Source organism: Peromyscus eremicus, chromosome 16_21 (genome assembly GCF_949786415.1).
Source record: "Peromyscus eremicus chromosome 16_21, PerEre_H2_v1, whole genome shotgun sequence".
NCBI lineage: Eukaryota > Metazoa > Chordata > Mammalia > Rodentia > Cricetidae > Peromyscus > Peromyscus eremicus.
Window position 1 is genome coordinate 1,880,093 of NC_081432.1, and position 23,008 is coordinate 1,903,100.

Consider the following 23,008-nt stretch of genomic DNA (forward strand, 5'->3'; position numbering starts at 1 on the left):
TCTTGACACCTGCATCCCCAGCTCTTCCAGGCTTTGCCCCTTTCCTGGAAGATGAATTAGACTCATGACTCCAACTTCCTGGACTTAGAAAGGGCAGCAAAAACTGAGAGATTAGAGCTGTAAGCCCTATCGGCCACGTTCTTAACTGACTAGTTGAGGAGCAAGGTGGTAAGGGTGACAGTGTACATTGGGAGGAAAGAAGAATGAATAATGCAAGTGCTCTCCGTAGAAAGTGGTGGTGTGAGAATAAGGCATTTTATGGACAGGGGCAGGACCAGTACAAGACTGCGGATTCTGAGAGACGCACCTCAGAAGATAACACCCCAAGAGTGAAATAAGACCCTGGGGGGCAGGAGGAATGGAGGCAAGTATCTCAGATTTCAAAACCGATTTATAGGGCCTGGAGAGATGGCTCAGTGATTGGGAGTACTGGCTGTTCTTCCAGAGGACCTGGGTTCAAGTCCTAGCACCCACATGGCAGCTGACAACGGTCTGTAATGCCTGTTCCAGGGGATCTGACACCCTCACACAGACATACATGCAGGCAGAACACCAATGTACATAAAAAACAAATAAATTATTTTTTAAAAACTGATTTATAGTAATTCTGTCCACCCCTACTTAAGGGGCACACACTTTTGAATTTCCAGGATACTAGATCTTATTTTTTTTTTAATTAAAAAAGGGCTCAAGAATAAAGGAAGATTGAAGTGTTTTCTTTCCCATTCTCTCCATTGCCTGGAGACACACACACACACACACACACACACACACACACACACACACATACACACACACACCCCAACCCTGCAAAAGAAACTCCTCCACAAAACTCCTTCACCCCGTGGCTCTTCCCTCTTCCTTGTGAGTCCCTTGGTTATTCTGATGTCTGTGGTGGATTTTCTGTTTGTGGGTGGGTACACACAGAGGGGCTTATGTTTGCCTGCAGTCTTACCCACGTCCTTATCAGCAGCCTTCCCTGGTGGTGCACCCACTCAGCAACTGTATTCCTGCATCTTTCACCACGAGTCGGTGCCGGGTTCTTCTTGCAGTCACCATCTTCTCCCCAGCGCGTCCCTCTCACTCTCCCACCATGCTCTGACTACTCGTCTTTTACCAAGTTAATGTCCGTGTGCTTTGGGGGTTTTCTTTCCAATTTATCCCATCCTTTTACCTGGTACTGATGGGGCGGGGGGTAGTAGACAGAGGACAGGTGCCCTCTGCTGGGTTTCTGTAATAAAGAGTAATGCATTTGTAAGGTACAGACTCCAGACTGTGGAATCTCAGGTGGAAGAACTGACTCATGTCCCTGGTCCTGTGTCCCATGGCCTTATGGGTGACCCTGGACAGGAGAGGTTAGAGTGAGGACAGGAGCTCTTTGAAGGGCCAGAGAGAGGAGACAGAATTTCTATTGTTTCTAAAATGGCCATTTCTGGGTTCAGGTAAAAGCTCAGTCCAACTCATTGTGGATTTATCTGCCTTGTGACAAAGTGAGGGGGGTGAGGAATTCAGTATTGATAAGAAAGGTTTTATTTTTTTAAAGATTGTGTGTGTGTGTGTGTGTGTGTGTGTGTGTGTGTGCACATATGCAGTTGCGCACAGAGGCCAGAAGAGGGCATCAGATTCTCCTGGTGATGGAGTTACAGGTGGCTGTGAACCACCCAGCGTGGGTGTTGGGAACCGAACTCAGGTCTCTGCAAGAGCTGTGCTTGCTCTTAACAGTTGAGCCGTCTCTGCAGCCCCATAAGCAGCATTTCTAAATATCCTTCATAGGTAGTCTGTTAATATAAAGACATATATGACAAGGTTCTGCCTGAGACAAAAATGAAGGAACACTAAAAGACTTCCACAAGAGTCATCACAGGAAGTGCTGTGCAGATTAAATAACCTGGGTAATTAAACCAATATTTATAAGCAGCATGTCTCTCTGTTAAGATGCCAAAACCGTCCCACAGAACCTGCCCATCACCCACATAGTTTTGATGTCCACTGACCATGGAGAAGGGTGGCTGACAAGGCATTCAGTGTGCCACAGGCTATCCAGCCACACTCCAGCCTTAACCAGGCAGCAGGGTCGAAGGTCACTATTTGCTACTTTTCTTCTCCCCATTTCTAGATATTAGGAAGCCCCTTAAGGTCAGTAATCCTGGCCCTAATGTGGATGATCCTGAACTATCTGGGTTGCTTCTGGACGGACAATCTCTCTGGATGTCCCATCAGGGGACAGGCTCTGCTGGGGGCAGAAAAAGTGTACCTCAGGGGCCAGAGGAACCCCAGACTCAGGTCCCTGGTGAAGCCTATGGCAGGCAGGGACTCCTGGAAGAAAAGAAGGTTGTGTCGTTTCCAGTTGTCTGGGCAGATGTGACTCAGCAGAGCTGTCCACACAGAGTGGAGTGGCCCAAGGAGGGATGCTAAACACCTTAGCCTGACCTTGAATTTTTCTAATCTAGACACTAATAATAATAATTAAATAGGAACTGTTCCCCCTAGAGTGTAACCATCCAACTGAGTACAGTTCCCCTGGGGCTCATGTCTCTCTTCACTATTACCCTGAAACCCACAGGGAAGTCCTTTAATGAGCTTGGGATTGGGTCCACATGAAGCATAACTACTTAATGAGCAGGTCTGGAGGGAATACCTCCTTTTCTGCATGCCTGTGTCCTTGTGCCTCCTGAAGGTCATTGCAGGAGCTTGGAGTGCTCAAGACCCAGAGGGCAGGGGCCAGAGCCTAGGCTCCAGTTCATTAATCTGCAGCCCTGCCTTCTCCTGAGGCCCCCCCCGGTGGGTGGACCTTGGATTTCTTTTGCAGAACAGAGCTGCCACGGTTCTGGATTCCCTTGTCCCAGAATGAGATCTACTAGGTCAGTTTCTGCCCAATCACAGGTGGACAGCCTGGATTTCTCTCCCATAGCCAATCCAAGTGCACACATACCCATTGTCCGTGCTGTGCAGCTACAGACCCTGGGCAACCCTCCCGCCACACCTCGACCTCTGAAACAACCCAAGCCTCACCGTGATCACCTTGCTCACTGCCACAGTGCCCTTGCCTCCCACAGTCTCCATGATAATGTCTGCACATACCCTGCTTCCGCCACACTCTCTGAGACCACAACAGCTTCCATTTCAACCTCTGAGGTTGTCGTATCTTCTGCCACAATGTCTGTGCCAATGAGGGTCTCCAGCATACTTCTTGAGGCCACCATAGGGTCCCCCACTTCTGAGACTGTCAATTCCTCTTCTGCAGGATCTGTGACTACCTTGGCTTCCAATTCAAGCTCTGAGACCACTTCCACTGGAGACCCTGGACATTGGCAGTGTCTTCCACAGAAACTAGAGAACCTGATATGCACCACTGCTTCTGTTTCCAGGATCCTGGCAGGGACCCCACACACAATCTCAACAGCTCTGAATACCTCTCGCCTGGGCATATCCTGTGGCAGCATCATCAACTTCCTCATCCTTAGATCAGAAGGACCAGTGTCTTAGTTAGGGTTTCTGTTACTGTGAAGAGACACCGTGACTACAGCAACTCTTTTAAAGGAAAACATTTCATTTAATTGGGGCTGGCTTATAGTTTCAGAGGCTTAGTCCATTATCATCATGGTGGGACATGGGGGCACGCCGGCAGACATGGTGCTGGAGATGGAGCTGAGAGTTCTACATCTTGATCTGCAGGCAACAGGAAGTGAACTGTGTCACTAGGCATAGCTTGAGAGTAGGAGACCTCAAAGCTTGCCTTCACAGTAACACACTTCCTCCAACAAGGCCATACCTACTCCAACAAAGTCACATCTTCTAATAGCGCCATTCCCTAAGAGCTTATGGGGGCCAACTACATTCAAACTAGGACAACCAGACTGTCCATCCACTAACCAACCACCTCTCCCAAAGACAGGGCCATATAATAAGGGCCAGTATCAACAAGCACCCCCCCCCCCCCCCCGAGACAAACAGGGTCAAAACAGCTGGATATTTTCACCTCTGTCCCTCATTTCTCTGGTTTTAGTTGCTATGGAAGCTGTGGGACTGAATTTACACATGGTGAGCTTGTGTGGAAACAGAGGAACCGTCCTAGCCCAAGTCACCGAAGAACTCAGGAACAAACCTGTGGCCTCCCAAGGTCAGGTCTGCATCAACAGAAACCACACCAGCAGGTCTAAGGGGCTTCTCACTGGGAAAAGGAAAAGTCCCCCTCTTGTATCCAGATTGTGGGTTTTTGGTGACATTTAAATAGAATTCATTTTTTTTTTTTTTAGAATTCATTTTTTAAAAAGCTTTTATTACATTTATTTATTGATTGCAGGAGGCATCCTACCTCACTGGCACATGGAGGTCAGAGGAAAACTGGGAGAAGTAATTTCTCTCCTTCTACCACGTGAGTGCTGGGGATTGAGCTCAGGTCCTCAGGCTCGGCAGCAGGGCGTCTTTACCCACTGTGCCATCTTGCAGGCTTTAGAGTAAAGTTTAGATAAATTCAAAATGGAACGAGGCTGTGCTTTAGGAGTCAATGGCAGCTCTAGACTGTGAGACTCGGTTTCCTTCAAAATTGCACAATGTAGTGTAGACCTGCCCTCCAATTCCTGCCTTGACCTCCCTCAGTGATGGACTGTCACCCGGAACCGTAAACGGGACAAACTGTTTCCTCCTCTAAGTTGCTCCTGGTCAGGGTGTTTTAGGGCAGCAACAGAAGGAAACTGCAGCACTCGGTAACGGACCGGAGTTCTCGCCGAAAGTGTCCGGAAGGAAAAGAGACGGGCTGCAAGTGTTCTTCAGAGAGCTGTTGACAGGAAAGTGAGCTGTGCTAAAGTTAAAAAACAATGAGTCAACCACGGTGATGTGCACCCGTGAAGCCAGCACTCAGGGGGCTGCAGCTAGCAGGACAAGAGTTTACAGGCAACCTGGGCTATGTGGCATGACCCTAGATAAACAAAAACCACCTGGGTTGACGTAGGAACTGAGAAGAAGCCATGGAATTTGAGCTTAAGGTATTTCAACCTTGGTGGTCTGTCCAGTAGTCCTCTTTTAAATCAAGAACCCTCCCTGAGAATATAAAATAAAATGAAACTCATCCTTCCCAGAAGGAAACACAAGCAAAATCACCTGCCTCTAGGCACGGTACAGAGAAGGGTAAGGAACGTATACCTTGAGAAACAAACAGTAAACACAACAGTATTTAACATGACTTCCAGCTAGAGTCAACGTCACTGGAAAGACCTCAGTCCTGTGATACTTGAGGCTTCACCTGCTAGAGTTGAGAGGTCTTATTCAAAATACTTGAATTTATTTACTTAGTGTTATTTATTTATTTGAAAAAGTGTAGCCCTGGCTATCCTGGAACTCACTATGTAGACTAGGCTGGCTCTGAACTCATAAAGATCTGCCTGTCTTTGTCCATCCCCCCCCCCCTTGCTGGGATTAAAGGTGAGAGCCATCCCTTGCTTGAATTCATTTATTTTTATTTTATGTGTGTATCTTGCCCACATATGTGTAACTACACTACACGAGTGCAGTGACTCAGGATCCAAATGAGGAGATTGGATGCCCTGGAACTGGAGTTTTAATTGTCTCTGAGCCATCAGGTGGGTGTTAGGAACCTAACCTGGGTCCTTTGGAAGAACAGACAATGCTCTTGTGTGCTCAGTCATCTCTTCAGTCTCTACAAAAGTTTTTTAAAAGCCGAGTGGCACATGCATTTAAAACCCCAGCACTCAGGAGGCAGAGGCAGGGGGATCTCTGTGAGTTTGAGGCCAGCCTGGGCTACATGGTGAGTTTCAGGACAGCCAGGGCTACATACTTAGTGAGGTACTGTCAAAAAAACAAAAACTGAAAAAACCTTACTCTTACAAGCCAATTTAAAGAATCCTCAAACGGTTATGCCTGTGTGAGCTTAGAAAAAATATGCACATTCTCTGAGGAAGATCATCCCTTCAGCTTGGCCTTTGGATAACATCTGCAGTGGTACTCTAAGAGAAATCTATGAGGTGTCAGTAATCTTAAATGTAAACAAACATGAAATAAAGAGGTTCAAGTCTATAAAGGCTTTCAGTGTTAGAAACATTAAATGTAGACTATAAACGGGTTTAAATGTGTGTTGTGGCTTCAGAGCTACCCACAAACATCCATGGTCATCTTTAGTTTTGGTGTTTGTTTGTTTTTTGAGGGGTGGGTTAGATTTGTATTGAGACAGGGTTTCATATAGCGTAGGTTGGCTCTGAACTTTCTATGTAGTCGAGGCTGGTTTTGAACCCTGTATTCTTCTGCCTTTGCCTCCCAAATCCTGGCATTTCAGGCATGTGCTATCACACCCAGTAAGGTCGCTCAAGTTGTACTCCTCAGTTTCTCTGCATCTTCATGTAACTGTGAGACGATGTTTGGCTGGTGGCGCATAAACCGGTATTGTTAGTCTCTTGTGAAGGAGAAAGAATAAAATAGAATTAAAGCCTGAGGCTGGAGATCTGTGGTGTAGAGCTCTGAGTGACATGCAGAAGGCCCACAGTTCTACCCCAGACACAGTCACAACAAGGCAAAGAAACTGCTGGGTGTAATGGAGCACACCTAATGCAGGGGAGATAAGGCAGGGGTGGGTCTGTAGTTTAGGCCAGCCTGGGCTACGTAGCAAGCCCCTGTCTCAGGAAACACACTCACAGATCTCAAAAGACAGAACGAAAGTGCTTACGGCCTTCGGGGGTGACTGGGAGATGAGTCATGAGAATTATTGGGGTGTTCCAAGTTCCCTGTTTGAGTAAAGAGATTAGTTACTTTTAGATTCTGATCAGTACACACGGCACAACTTTTGGAAAGCTGCTAAATCATAGACTCTGAATTTACATCCACGATCCTTCCCTCTGGCTAAGTCTGGGTTGGGCTGGCAAGGTCCCTTTCCTGGAGAGCCATCTGCGTTAGCTGTAGAGTTGCTGGAAGCCTAGAACCTCACCTGCCACTGTAGGCTCTTGCCTTAGTCTCAGGAGCAGCCCGTCATGGCCACAGTGGAGACCTGCTTCTGAGCCTTTCCCGGCACACCACATCCAAGTGTCCAGACCAAACTCAATGCTCCTAGAGGACTCAGACTGAGCCCCCTTCCAGTAGACTCAGTCTTCCAAGGCAGGGCCTGCGCCTCACCCTGGTATGTGCTTCTGAGAGATGTCTTGTTTGGAAAGATGAACCAGCATGTTGGAAGGACCCTAGGTGGGAAAGCTCCACTGGGGGGAAGGGCACACCCACGGTTGAGAGTCAAGAGGTGAGACCCAGGGGGAGGTGATTGGCATTTTGAAAGGGGTCAATGTTTGTCTTATGATGCGGGAGGGGGGTGCTTTCTCACTCTGGAGAGAGCAGGGTATTATCAGAGAATCTATTCTATTCCTAAAATCCCTCTTCATATCTCACCATGTGATCTGGTTCTGCTCACACGTGTTTCTGCCATGACATCAACCACCATGTTGTAATTAAGAGCCTTCACCACAGGCAAGCAGATGGGACTGCCCAATCTTGGACTTTGAGCCTTTTAAACTATGAGCTAAATCAACCCCCCCCCCTTTTTTTTTTTAGGCATTGTTCTGATGAACTGTAATTGTCAACCTGACACAACCTAGCATCCTCTGAAAGGAGATGTCTGGATGGAGACATTGCTAGAATACACTGACCTGTAGGCATGTCTGTAGGAAATCATCTTGATTTATTCATCGATACAGGAGGGTCCATCCCACTGTGGGCAGCACCATCCCTAGGCAGGTGATCTTTCACCACATAAGAAAGCTAGCTGAGCATGAGCTGGCAAGGGAGCCAGAGAGTGAGGCCCTACTCCGACTTTCTTCAAGGATTGACTATGACCTGGAAGTGTAAGCCAGATAAATAAATCTTTTCCTCCCCACGTTGCTTTTGGCCAGAGGGTTTTGTCACAGCAACAGAAATCAAACAAGACAGGCACTTTGTTCTAACAACAGAAAATGGACAAAGACAGATCCCAAAGAAGGCTTCACCAACCCTGGATCTCTCTTCCTCCATCGATTCAACGCAAGTCGATGAGTGTCTACCGCACACCCAGGAGCCCAGGTCCCTACCGACTGCTCCCTTTGGAGTCTCATGTTTTCATTTGCTGTGGTGACGCAGGGTCCTGCCCTTCAGCTGAGATCCTCTGGACTTCTTCTCTGCTCAAGTCAAACCACAGAACATTTTGACCAGGAAACAAAACCTTGAGCTAGAACAGGTTTCTGACCCCATCCCTGCCTCAGGGTGGGTCCCTTCTCTCTGACAATCTTTCCTTTTTCCCTTCCTGTTTCAACCCAGCCCTGTGTGATCATGTCACTCCTCTTATTTATTTATTTATTTTTTTGTACCATCCCCTTGACCCCTTGGCCGCTGCCTCACCAGGCTCAGTACTGTTTCCTTACATGCTCACAGTTGGCAGTCTGTCACAACAAGTGCCCAACCTCTCCCTGGCCCACAGGAATCTATAAAGGTCACAGCAGCGCTTCAATGATGAGAGAGAGGTGACAGGCTAGTGCTGAGGAAGCTTCACAGCTAGGCATCCACCCCCTCCCCAGGAGCCAAGCCCTTAGAAGAACTCCTGCGAGCTTCTTCATCTCTTCTTTCTCAAGAACTCTCTAGAGCTTGGCCACATTTGGGATCCAGGTACCTTTGCCTGTCAGCCACAGGGACAGATGAAGATGCAGAGGGGAAGTAACTCCGGGTGCTGGTTGCTTTTGCAGCTCCTGCTTTTAGGAAATGGTGAGTGATTTTATCTAAACATAGATGGTCTGGGAACCTCTGAGGAGGTGGGAGAGTTGGTAACAAGCTCCAGTTCTTCCCAGAGAAGAGACCCATCATTTCAACTCTTCAGGGGAATGGGGTATCATCATCCAGGAGCCAGTGACTGACAAATGTGGGCTCTGGTCTCACATTGCCTATAATCTGAGTTATGGCTCCACTAACTACACTGTGGAGGACTGGCTTCCCTATGCCTCAGTTAACACATCTGTGAGAGAGTAATAACCTGTGTGGTGTGGGTCAGTCGTTTAAATAGTAAGAAAAGTTCACTGTTTTTAAGGTTTATTTATTTAATGTACACTGGTGTTTTGCCTGTATATATTCTGTATGAGGGTGTCGGATTCCTGGAACTGGAGGTACAGCCAGCCATGAGCTGCCATGTGGGTGCTGGGAACTGAACCTGGGCCCTCTGGAAGAGCAGTCAGTGCTCTCCAGCCCCGGGTTGACTGTTTTTAATGTCGGTTTTTCATATTCTAGACATTGAAATTCTCTCCTGTCTGTAACCCTGATCCCACATCAGTGTAAGTCATCCTCAGAGCAAGAAGAGGGTCCAAACACCAAGCTGGGTCTGGTGTCCAGGCCTGTAATTCCATCTACTGGTGGGGCTGAGGTGGGAAGTTGGCAAGGCTTATCTGAGCCTGGTCAGTGTGGTGAAACCCTATCTTAAAATAATATAGCATAGAATCGCCGGGCGGTGGTGGCGCACGCCTTTAATCCCAGCACTCGGGAGGCAGAGCCAGGCGGATCTCTGTGAGTTCAAGGCCAGCCTGGTCTCCAAAGCGAGTTCCAGGAAAGGCGCAAAGCTACACAGAGAAACCCTGTCTCGAAAAACCACAAAATAAATAAATAAATAAATAAATAATATAGCACAGAATAAAAAAAAAAGTAAGAAGCTAGAGTGTAGCTCATGGCTAGAGTGCTTATGTGGCATATGGGAGGCCCTGGGTTTGAAACTCTGCAATACATTCACACACACACACACACACACACACACACACACACACACACACACAAATAAAAAAAAGTAGGGCTGGGTGTGCTCCTTCATGCCTGAGGTCTCAGCCATCAGCCAGAGCTATATAGCAAGACTCTGTCTGAAAATAAGAAATGGTCAGAAAATAAGAACTGAATTATTGGCAAATTTATTATAAAGACAACAATAAAAATGATCATAAAATTAAAGGAAGGCTCTCTCTGTGAGAAGGTGGTGAAGAAAGCACTGTCTCAAGTAGATGGAAAGAACCTTCTAGATTCTGGATTCGGCAAAAGAGCAGAGAGTGAGAGACCCCAGTGGGTCTTTGGTCCTCACTGGACTTCTTTCACAAAGCTTAAGATATGTTATGCTGAAGGCTGGACTACTATAGTGTGTGAGAAATCCCTCACGACAGTGCTTTTAGGCCTGTTGTCCCAGCACACAGGAGGCTGAGGCAGGAGGATCAGGAGGAGTTCAAAGACAATCTGGTACAGAGTGAGACTCTGGACTTATATGCCAAAGTTCTGACATCAATTAACACTCCATGGTCTGCCTCCACAGAAGAGGGGAGTGGGATGCCTGGGGGAACTTATCATTTTGAACCCAAAGCAAGCCAGCTACAATTTACTTTGTGTGGAGGGGCATTTTGCCTGCACACGTATCCATGTGCCATGTGTGTACAGTGCTGTGGAAAGCAGAATGGGCATTGGACTCCCCGGAACTGGAGTTAGAAGAAGCTGTGACCTGCCTATGTACATGCTGGGAACCAAACTTAGGTCCCCTGAAGCAGCAAATGCTCTTAACCACTGAGCCATCTCTCCAACCCCATGTCCAAACTTTAATTTTTATTTATTTATTTTATTTTTATCCTTCAAAACATTCCCAATCAAATTCACCCCTTTCCCATGCCATTTCTGCTTGGGTCATCCTTGGCTTCCCTGCAAGGAGGTACCATAACCTGGAATTGTAAATAAATCCTTCCTCCCTTGAAGTTGCTTTTGTTGGGATATTTTATGACATCAACAGAGTACATTATATATTTACATAATATAACTTTTATCCAGTTACTTGATAAAACTATCTCTGTCTCTGTCTATTTGTGTGTGTGTGTGTGTGTGTGTGTCTGTGTGTGTGTGTGTGTGTGTGTGTGTGTGTGTGTGTGTGTACACATCCATATTGAGGCTCAAATGCAGGGTTTTGCCTATACTTGGCAAACACTTACCATTAAGATGCAGCCCCTGTAATTCCTTTATGATATTTTTATAAAACTTGGATTTTTTTATGTGGCTGGAGAAATGACTCAGTAGTTTGCAGCACAGGCTACTCTTTCACAGGACCCAGGTTCAATTCCCAGAATCCAAATGGTGACCAACAACCATCTGCAATTCCAGTTCTAGGGGATCCAACACACTCTTCTGCCCTTCATAGGCACCAGGAAAAACATCAATATTTGTAGTACTTCATTAGATAACTGATAATAATGGTGTCCATAAAGCAATCATGAGCACTGAATAAAATCACTCATGCAATGATTTTGAGAAAGAAGGAAGCAAAAGGCAAATATGTTCAATCTATACAGTTATCTTTCGTGGTTATATTCAGAAAAAAACCTTGTGTTATACCACAGTAAATATCAGCATTACCTCCAGCACACCCTTACCCTCTACATCAATGTGGAAAACCACTGAAACCAGCATGGCCTCCAGCTCTACACCCACCCCAACCACAGCTGAGACCAGCACAGCCTCCAGCTCTACATCCTCCCCAACCACAGCTAAGACCAGCACAGCCTCCAGCTCTACAGCCATCCCAACCACAGCTGGAACCAACATGGCCTCCAGCTCTACATCCTCCCCAACTACAGCTGAGAACAGCACAGTCTCCAGCTCTACATCCTCCCCAACCACAGCTGAGACCAGCACAGCCTCCAGCTCTACATCCTCCCCAACCACAGCTGAGACCACCATGGCCTCCAGCTCTATAGCCATCCCAACCACAGCTGGAACCAACATGGCCTCCAGCTCTACATCCTCCCCAACCACAGCTGAGACCAACACAGCCTCCAGCTCTACACCCATCCCAACCACAGCTGGGATCAGCACGGCCTCCAGCTCTACAGCCATCCCAACCACAGCTGGAACCAACATGGCCTCCAGCTCTACATCTTCCCCAACCACAGCTGAGACCAGCACGGCCTCCAGCTCTACATCCTCCCCAACCACAGCTGAGACCACCATGGCCTCCGGCTCCACATCCATCCCAACCACAGCTGGGACCAGCACAGCCTCCAGCTCTACAGCCATCCCAACCACAGCTGGAACCAACATGGCCTCCAGCTCTACATCCTCCCCAACCACAGCTGAGACCAGCACGACCTCCAGCTCTACACCCATCCAAACCACAGCTAAAACCAGCACGGCCTCCAGCTCTACATCCACCTCAACCACAGCTGAGACCAGCACAGTCTCCAGCTCTACATCCTCCCCAACCACAGCTGAGAACAGCACAGTCTCCAACTCTACATCCTCCCCAACCACAGCTGAGACCACCATGGCCTCTGGCTCCACATCCATCCCAACCACAGCTGGGATCAGCACGGCCTCCAGCTCTACATCCTCCCCAACCACAGCTAAGACCAGCACAGCCTCCAGCTCTACAGCCATCCCAACCACAGCTGGAACCAACATGGCCTCCAGCTCTACATCCTCCCCAACTACAGCTGAGAACAGCACAGCCTCCAGCTCTACATCCTCCCCAACCACAGCTGGGATCAGCACGGCCTCCAGCTCTACATCCTCCCCAACCACAGCTGAGACCACCATGGCCTCCAGCTCCATATCCATCCCAACCACAGCTGGGACCAGCACAGTCTCCAGCTCTACATCCTCCCCAACCACAGCTGGGATCAGCACGGCCTCCAGCTCTACACCCACCCCAATCACAGCTAAAACCAGCACGGCCTCCAGCTCTACATCCACCTCAACCACAGCTGAGACCAGCACAGTCTCCAGCTCTACATCCTCCTCAACCACAGCTGAGACCAGCATGGCCTCCAGCTCTACATCCATCCTAACCACAGCTGAGAACAGCACAGCCTCCAGCTCTACACCCACCTCAACCACAGCTGAGACCACCATGGCATCCAGCTCTACACCCACTCCAACCACAGCTGGGATCAGCACAGCCTCCAGCTCTACACCCACTCCAACCACAGCTGGGACCAGCATGGCCTCCAGCTTTACACCCACTCCAACCACAGCTGGGAACAGCAGCACAGCCTCCAGCTCTGGCAGGACAACCACCCGCAGCAACTCTAGCCTGGCAGTTTCAACTGGAACGTACACCACCTCCAACCACACTGACATGGTGAACGAGGTGAAGCCCAGTGGGTCCCTGAAGCCTTGGGAAATCTTCCTCATCACCCTGGCCTCTGTTGTCATGGCCGCAGGACTCTTTGCCGGGCTCTTCTTTTTCGTGGTGAGTGCCTGATATATAACAAGGTGCTTAGGGAAAGCAGGGGTGGTAGATCACAGAAGCCCCAAGTCAGAAGTAGAGAGGAAACAGATCAGGAGAGTTACAAGTAGAAACACCTAGTTATAATCAGAAGGGCGGATCCACACCCCAAGGAAACCACTGAGTCTGAGCAAAGAGTGCCAAGAGGACTGGAGGCCAGCTGGAGGGGTTTCGGGAGAGGGGATGGTTGGAACATCGGAAAGAGTTGTGGGGAGAGGGGAATGGTTGCAGAGTCACCCATGGTAAGTGCCTGGGGATGGAAACATGGTTCTTAAACTATGGGCTCTTTTTCTAGAAAAGATGCCTGTCTCTGAGAAATGCTGCTGACATAGCTCTCTACAACCCCCACCCTGGTCCTGGAGAACCCTATACACCTCTGTGGAGCCCTACCTGGTCCTGGAGGAGACCAGTAACCTCTGGGGTCATGGAAATGAATGAGAGATAACAAGTACTGCCCATGGAGCCCAGGACTGCATCCTTCAGAGGAGATCCGAGCTGCTTTGTAGTGTGTACCCCCAGGAGTCCCTTCCCAACTTTGTTTGGGTCCCTGATATCCTTGAGAAAGATGCATTCTTCCCTTTTTCTGTCTTTACCAGACACAGGAAGGAGGATAATGCATTGGACACTTCACAAAGAAATAAATACATCCAACATGTCTGAAGAGAGAATCTATGTGTATGGGTGGGTATCTTGAGCTGTGAAGGAAACTGTCCAGTCATATGAGAGCGCTTTCATACTGGAATCTCTGCAGCCTTCACAATCTCCACAGCAAAATCCAGAGGGCTCGCTCGAGATCCGTGTGTTCTCATTTTCTTAGTCTTCCTGCCCCAAGCAGGATCCACTATCCTGGTGTCTTATTTTTCTAGTGCTGTGATGAGATACCATGACCCAGGCAATTTATAGAAGAGTTTATTGGGGGCTTTCAGTTTCAGGTTAGAGCATCCATGACCAGCATGGTGAGGAGCATGACAGCAGGCAGATAGGCAGGCTTGTTGATGGAGCAGTAGCTGAGATCCCACATCATGAGACACAATGAAGAGACAGAAAAACACTGGGAATGACCTGGACTTGTGAAACACTAAGCTCATTCCCAGTGACACATCTCTGACAAGGCCACACCTCCTAATCCTTCCCCAACAGTTCCACCAACTGGGGACCAAGTATTCAACACATGAGCCTATGGGAGCCGTTCTCATCCAAACCACAACACCTGAATGTATCTGCATGAATGTATTCCACATGAGTGCAGCTCTACAGAGGCCAGAAAAGGGTGTCAGATCCCCCGGGGCTAGAGTCACAAGGAGTTGTGAGCAGCTGGCAAGGGTGTGAGCAGCTGGCAAGGGTGTGAGCAGCTGCATGGGTGTGAGCAGCTGCACGGGTGTGAGCAGCTGGCAAGGGTGTGAGCAGCTGCAGGGGTGCTGGGATCCCAACTCCAGGCCTCTACACGAGCAGCAAGGACTCTTGGCTGCTGAGCCATCTCTTCAGCCCTTAACTTTGGGTTTTTAGGACAGGATCTTACACACTAGCCCAGGCTGGCCTCCAACTTATGGCAATTTTCCTGCCTCAACCTTCCTGGTGCTGTGATTCCAGGCATTAGCCGCCACACTCGGCCTAAAGTTTACCACTTCAATAAACAAATTTTAAGAGGCAGCTCATTGTTGAGGATAGAATTAATATATGGTCTGGAAGGCTGAACGTCAAAAGTAGTTCAATTACATATAATAGTAAAGGGATGAAAACCATGCGGAAAATGTAAGGTAAACAGGGGCTAAATCCAGGGCTGAAACATTAGCAATAAAGTTCAAAACTGAGATAAAAAGATGCATAAAAAAATCAAGACGATTTGACTGTGTAGACTGAGGACATGCACCAGCTGTTCCAGTTTGCTGTGTTGCTGTGATGAAAACACACCTTTAATCCCAGCACTCGAGAGGCAGAGGCAGGAGGATCCCTGTGAGTTTGAGGCCAGCTTGGTTTACACAGTGAATTTCAGGATAGTCAGGGCTACATAGCAAGATCCTATCTGAAAATAAAAAAACAACAAAGCTGCCTCCCAACACACACACACACACACACACACACACACACACCACTGACCAAAAGCCTCTTGGGGAAGAAAAGGTTTATTTCAGCTTAGAGTTACAATCCATCGAGGGAAACCAAGGCAGGAACTGAAGCAGAGGTAGGTCTTGGAGGGAGGCCATTTACTGGCTTGCTTCTCTGGCTTGCTCAGCTGCCGTTCACACAGAGCCCAGTCCCACCTGCCCAGGCATGGCATCACCCACAGTGTACTGGGCACCCCCACAGCAATGAGTGATTAGGAAAATGTCCTACAGACTTTCCTCCAGGCCAGCCTGATAGAAACAGTCCCTAAACTGAGGTTCCCTCCCTGAGAGTGTCAAATTGACAACCAAGCTTGGCTACCACACCAATTACATTGAGGGATGCCAAATCCCTTTGGGTTACACACTGTAAACCGGTGAACTAGACAGCATGTAACTTGTACCACAATGAAACTATCAAAATATTACAAGGCACATCTTGTAAATATACATTTTCATATACAAAGAGAAACAACTAGTCCCTGGAAGAAGAAAGGTCAAGGAGGAGGAATCCACAGCAATTTATTCCCATGACTGTGCTCCGAAGCACACATTTCACTCAGCAAATGGTGTGTGTACCCAGAGCTTGTTAACATCACTACCCAGATGCATCACGGGATCACCAACTTGTATGTATGTATGTATGTATGTATGTATGTATGTATGTATGTATGTGGGGGTGCCATGGTGGATGTGTGGCTGTCAGAGGACACTTGTGGGAGTCTATTCTTTGACCCCATAACCTACTTCTTTATCCTGACCATGTCAAAGCCCACCAAGACTACCCAACTTAAGCAAAAACGCTCTAAAGAGTAATAAAGCTATAATTTCAATGTCTGTATTTACAGTGTAGTACAAATTACATTCTTTGAGATTGTTAAATTTATGACAAAAAGTTAGATATATAGGCAGATACAGTTCTTCAAAAAAAAAAATTTTTTTTTTTTTTTTTGAGGATATATCCACAGAAGATAACAGCAGCTAAGACTGCTGTTCAGGCACACAAGGGCATTTCCATGCCAATGGAAGTTCCAGTCAGTCAACAGAGCCTAAGCAGCCTCATGGGAGTTCACTGAGTCTGAGGGATGGGTGCCACCGCTGCTCAGGGGCAGCCTGTGAAGACAGGCGGCAGCTTAGAGCAACCAGGCTGAATTCACAACCTCCTTCTATTTATTTATGTGTAGAGGTATGTGTGTGCACCAAGCGCATGCAGTGCTAGCTGAGGCCAGCAGAGGGAGCCAGAGTTCCCTGACCTGGAATTACAGAGGTTTGTGAGCCCCCTTCGGGATGCTAGGAGTCGAACCTGGGTCCTCTGCAAGAGCATCCCTGGTTCCCGTTTTCTTCTTCCTCGATGCTGAGGATTGAAGACAGAGCCTTGCCGATGCTAAGTGCACAATGTGCCTCTGAGCTTCACTCCCAGCCCGTTCCTGTATTTACTTCCTTGTAAACCACTTGCCCTGTAGGAAGGCACCTTGGAGGCCTCCACTGCACTGTGGAAACAGCCTTCATGTCTGGATGAGGAGAGCATAAGCTAAAATTAGAAACAACACAGACTTATTGAACCATGTTCAAAAGCTGATGGGACAGTAAGAATCAGGAAATAAGGTATTTGCTAAATAAGACTATCAGCTTAAGCCATGCAAAGATCAGTTTCAAAGCTATGCTGGGGGGCTGGAGAGGTGGCTCAGGGGTTAAGAGCACCGACTGCTCTTCCAGAGGACCCGAGTTCAATTCCCAGCACCCACATGGCAGCTCATACCTGTTTGTAACTTCAGTTTCAGAGGACCCCAATATCCATGGCAAAAACACAAATGCACATAAAAATAAAACAAAATATACTTTAAAAAAAAAAGCTATGCTGAGTCTTTAGATCTTGTTAAAATTCCTTCCCAGGGGGAAGACATGAACAGTCTCCACCCCTTCACCTAGGGTCCCAGTGACAAATTGGGGCACAGTTCCACCAGATTTTACTCTGGGGACCAGTGAGTTTTTTTGCCTTCCCTACAGAGCGTAGGTGAGGGGTTGCTTACAGGGCTGTGGGTGCTCGCTTCTCCTCGGCCACATCCAGCATGGCTTCAGGGCTGGACGTGATTAGGGCAGCAGGAGAATGAAGAAAAGGCACACAGAAACTCGGTGGGCCAGGCTCTCTGATGAAGCTGCGGCACCCGGAAGCTCAGCATGCTTGCTGTGCAGAGTTGAACGGAGGGTGGAGTTATTGCAGCCACACAAGGAGGCAGGGTTTATGGTGTGCAGCGGAATCAAGGAGACCTACCTGCTTAGCTAATCTTGGTAGGAGCAGTCTTCAGACCATAAATACTACGAGATGAAAGCTATGGTGGATTCTTTCTGTGCATGCTATCAATACCCAGACCAGAGGAGGCTTGGCCGTCCCTCTGAACCCCACCCCAGTGGGGAAGGCTTTGCCATTTTCTCGTGGGTCTGAGGTTATGGAGTCCTTGACGTGACTGCTCATGTCAACAGTACACACTCAGGGATCCCTCCAGTCCCCACACACAATAGGTCATACATGCAGAGGCTTTACCCAGCAGGGATAAAGGCTCCCCACAGTTGCACACACGGAGCCCCTCCGCTATGTTCCCTGGCCTTTATATACTCCACCTCCTCCCCAAGGCCACATGCAATTAAGGCAGAATTTCATACAACAGGCAGTAGGGAGCTGCTGATGCCCACGCGTGGGTCTTGTGACTTGCCTTAACTCTCCATGAAGGGGGCGTAAACAATCAAGAAGCCACCCAGATGGAATAACTCCTTCAAATGGAGACAGCTGAACTCCCCAGATGGTAGTCATTTGGCTCAAAGGAAAATCACTCACAACCAAGTCTCTACCACATGCTCGTCTTCAACTCCTCACACGGATGAAGTTTTAGCCCCTAAATTCCTTGTGCTGTGACAAACTTGTCAGCTCTGAGAGAAACCTGGGACAAGTCTCACCTGTAGCTCCTCCCAGCACCCCGCCCCCACCCTAAACCTCTCCCTCTCAGGGGCTGGACTTCACTTCCCTTCGCCAGATTCTGGTCCCTATATATCTCAGCCATTTTGGACACACGACCTCTTGGTCTGCTTGCTCCCTTCTCTTCCTCTCTCTCTCAGCTTCTCTCACTCTCCACCCCCACCCCACCCCCTCTCATGGCCGGGTTCAGTCTGGATTCTTCCAGATGCCTCTCTCTGTTCTCTCCCTCATATCTACAATAAACTTTCTCCTCATCCATGCCTAGGAGCAGTTGTGCCCTCATTTTTTTTACATTCAAAACTGACCTCTCTTACTGAAAACAAACACAAGCTCTAAGCCCGAAGCCCCTGCAAATGCCTTCCTTTGCAGCCACTGACTCTCCAAAGAGACATGCCAAAAATGGCCTCAGACTTGACAAGTCCCCCAGGTAACTGCTCCAGAGTCATTCACTGTGACCCGTCTCTTCTGATGACACTGTGTTTCAAACTCAGTGGCTGGGCCTCCTCAGTGTGGGCGTTTTTTTTTTTTTAAGAGTCTAGATACATTCTAACAGTGACCATCCCAGAATTTTTATCTGAACAGGGGTGGGAGCAGGCGACCCATCATCCACTGAAGGAGGAGCAGTGTGTTGGCCAATGCTCTGTCATTGTAACAAAATGCTGGGATGATCTACTTACAAAGAGAAGTTTAACTCACAGTTTTTAGAGGTTTCAGCCCATGGTCAACCGACCCTGTTGCTCTGGGTCTGTGGAGTCAGGAAGAGAAGGGAGAGATGAGGGCACCCCCATCTTCTTCAAGGTTCTGTCTCCAGGGACTGGAAACCCTCCAACCAGGCCCCATCTCAAAGTTTCTACTCCCTTCCAATAGTGCCACTCTGGTTTAGTTGTCTGTTTTTGAGACAAGGTCTCACTGTGTCGCTCTGGCTGGCTTTGAATGTGTGACATCTAGGGCCGCCTCAGCCGGAGCCTGCTCTAAATCACTGGGCTTTAACTCAGGCACACACTGGTCCTCACTTTGCAGAGCACATCACCTTCTCCCCAGGAGGCCCCTCCCTGCCGCTCCTCGTCCTTACCACCCTGAAGTAGCCACTAAATTGACTTAGTCACCACTGGTTGACTTTTCCCTGTGCTTGCCCTCTGCACAGAGGGAGCCACACAGCAGCCGCTCCTGGAGAGCCTTGTGAAGGAGTGGAATCGAAACACCAGTACTTAGTAAATTTAGGTGTGAATTCCCACCCGTAACGATGCTCCTCTCCACCACTGATGGAAACAAAGGCCCAAGTGCTAAGCCACATCAATGACAGCAAATGGGTGTGCTTTTCCCTTACACCTGTGACTGCAGTCTGAGAAACCTAAAATCAGAGCTCCAGGTGGTTAGAACCATGACCAATGCTGGGAAGTGTTGTTGGTGTTTTTGGTCTTTTGGAGGGCCCACCCCCCAGTTCCCAAATAATTCACACATGGAGGCTTATTCTTAATTCTAAATAACTGACCTTAGCTTGGCTTGTTTCTTGCCAGCTTCTCTTAACTTTAAATGATCTCATCTATCTTTTGCCTCTGGGCTTAAACCTCTTCAGTATATCTTACTTCTGTATCTCTTACTGTCACTCTTACTCTGTGGTGGCTGGCTGGGTGGCTGACCCTTGGCATCCTCCTCTCCTTGTTCTCTTGCTCTTTCTCTTTTCTCCCAGATTTCTCCATTTATTCTCTCTGCCTGCCAGCCCTGCCTATCCTTTCTTCTGCCTCTCTATTGACTGTTCAGCTCTTTTTTGTTTGTTTGTTTTTTTTGTTTTTTTGAGACAGGGTTTCTCTGGGTAGCTTTGCACCTTTCCTGGAACTCACTTGGTAGCCCAGGCTAGCCTCGAACTCACAGAGATCTGCCTGGCTCTGCCTCCCGAGTGCTGGGATCAAAGGCGTGCGCCACAGCTCTTTATTAGACCATCAGGTAGGTGTTTTAGACAGGCACAGTGACACAGCTTCACAGAGTTAAACAAATGCAACATAAACAAAAGTAACACACCTGAAAATAATATTCCACAACAGAGAAGCCATTATGAAAGACAGACCCAGGGGAATGGGTGATTCTGAGCTTCCTCCCGACTCCTTCTGGAAGAAGACATCTGCCTGCTTTACAGGACCCCAGAAGCTGGACTCAGTCAACGCCTACCTTCTCCACCCTTGAGGAGTTCCGGGGCAGTGGAACATGTCACACAGCAACACCCTCCAAATCCCCAACTTCCCTCACACAAAAAACACATGTTTTAAATATGTTTATAATGTTGTGTTTTGCCTACATATGTGTATATGCACTCTGTATGTATGTGGTGCCAGAAGAGGCCAAAAAAAGGGTGTTGGATCCCCTGGAACTGGAGTTACAGACAGTTGTGAACTGCCTGTGGGTGCTGGGAGCTGAACCTGGGTCCTCTGCAAGCAGGACACAGGTTCTTAGCTTCTCCAGGCACCCAGGTGAGATTTTAGTAGCTAATTACATATCTCATTACTAGGAGCACTGTGATTAATTCACTGTGGCCAAGGATCACTAAGTGCAGACCTTTTTTGCTTATTATAATATAAACCATATTACAGGTATACCACATAATCCTACAGGTCAAGCAGTTATAGAAAGATCAAACAGAACTCTAAAGGATATGCTAAATAAACAAAAAGGAGTAACAAAACCCCCCAGAAATAGACTACATAATGCTCTATTAACTTTGAATTTTCTCAATGCCAATGAGAAAGGAACAACAGCTGCAGAGAGACATTGGATAATAGAAAAAATTACAGAATTAAATCAACCTATATACTTTAAGGATGTGCTGACCTCAGAATGGAAACCAGGATATGTATTACATTGGGGACGAGGTTTTGCTTTTATTTCTACAGGAGAAGATAAGCTGTGGGTAACATCAAAATTGATAAAGGTTCGATTTGAACAAGAGAGACCTCTTAATTAGAGGAGGTGATAGTTCATCTACTATCATGAATATCCAATTTAAACTAACTTACACCAGTAACATATGCCTTTTCATTTAATCAGATAATAACTTGCCAAAAAGGAACATCCCAAAAAAACCTTGGGGAAAGGTTTTGGTTTTTGTCTTTTAGGAGAATGAAGGTTAAGGAATTTGAAGAACACTGGACAAATGAGACAACTGAAGAAAAGGGACAAATCGTCTATCCTAAGAAACAGAGTTAAATGGCGTATGGGTATGTTATCTAAAAAATTTTATGTCTTCCTAAATGTTTGTTTCTGCTTTTCTTTAAAGATTTAACACTAACTTCTAATAGTCCCAGTTCAATTAAAATTTAAAGCTGACTTTGGAGTTGGAGAATGGCTCTCTCCTTCTTTAAACTCAAGCATGTTGTTAAAAGGAAAATGCAAACTCCCTGTATCATGCCAGAAGAAAAGAGCCATCTTCTGCTATGGGACAGGAGAAAAGCCTGAAAATTAATTAAGGGACTATTCTATTACTAATCTCAACTCTTTGATTCTATTCTGATTCTTTAAACTTTTCTTAAAGTATGAATTTTATATCAAAATTTACAAGATTAATATATATATACATTTTAAACTTTGTTAAGATATAAATGGTCATATAGAGTACTAACTAATTCTAAAAAGCCGCATATATAGTCTTTGTGTTCGAGTCTCTTATCAGTTTTTTGCAGGAAATCACGGTCAGGCCTAACATCAACTGAAGTCTCCAGGAAGAAGATGGGGCCCCACAACAACAACAATTCCACGTGGACAATAATAACATCACTAAGCTGACAAACATCATCTACAGATCAGCTTTGGACTACAAAGTGTTCAGAGCAATTTTGAGATGACTAGCTGAGATGATCTAGTCTCAAAGACTATTTGAACAAGGATTTGAGATAAACCCTGAACTTTGGCATTATACACAGACTGGATAATGAAGGATATAGTTACCTTTCCTAGAATTTGACAATTAACCTAAAATTTTTCTTTCAGGATAAAGATATCTTCGCCCATACCCAGCAGGAAGCAATTTCAAGAATACGACGCCCACATTCCCAAAGAGGTGGTGTGGGGCGGGTGGTTTTTTGGTCTTTTAATGGGTTTGGGGTCTGGGATAATTTTCATTGATTAGGGGGGTTGGTTACAAGTTGTTGTCAAGGGTGAGGAAAAGGGCTAAGCAAAGGAGATTAGATTTAAGGTTCTTATTTTTAAAAAAAAGAAAAAAGAAAAATGTAAATACTTTACATTGGATTGGATTGTTTTATATTGTATACAAATTATATATATTGAAATTGATATTGTTAGAAAATGCTATATGTATATTTCTAATTGTACCGTTCATTTAACAATGTAATGCAATTTTCTGATCCTTGAATGTTGTTATTACCAACTATTAGGATATAAAGAAATAAAAGTTAGTAGTTAGACATTATAATAGAACTTGTAGTTATATTAGGTATGTTTTCAAGATTGAGTAGATATATTTTAGATAGACAGATTATCTTCAAACCCTTCAGAGATCTACAGAATATGGCATTTAAAATGTTTTAATAACTTAGAAAATTTTTCTTTTTTGTTATGACTATGAAACATGTCGGCTCCTGACAGTACCAATCTACTTCAGAGAAAATATGGGCATTGAAAAAACTGCAATTGGAGTTAACTTTCATTGTAGCAAAAGTTAGCCACTGGGCAACAAAG

General features: G+C 46.8%; 1 protein-coding gene across 1 annotated transcript; it reads left to right on the forward strand.

Annotated features, from left to right (window-relative positions):
• The first annotated feature begins 11,407 nt into the window (after positions 1-11,407).
• Muc21 (mucin 21, cell surface associated) lies at positions 11,408-13,694 on the forward strand. Its single transcript, XM_059243858.1, has 2 exons — positions 11,408-13,213; positions 13,545-13,694. The coding sequence occupies exons 1-2, from the start codon at positions 11,408-11,410 to the stop codon at positions 13,692-13,694; spliced, it is 1,956 nt and encodes a 651-aa protein (XP_059099841.1).
• The last annotated feature ends 9,314 nt before the right edge of the window (positions 13,695-23,008 follow it).

What these genes read in the sequence shown, in the direction of transcription:
- Muc21 (XM_059243858.1), top strand. Translation starts at nt 11,408, where the DNA reads ATGTGGAAAACCACTGAAACCAGCATGGCCTCCAGCTCTACACCCACC. An exon ending in CCGGGCTCTTCTTTTTCGTG is followed by an intron (nt 13,214 to 13,544) that starts GTGAGTGCCTGA and finishes CTCTTTTTCTAG; the next exon opens with AAAAGATGCCTGTCTCTGAG.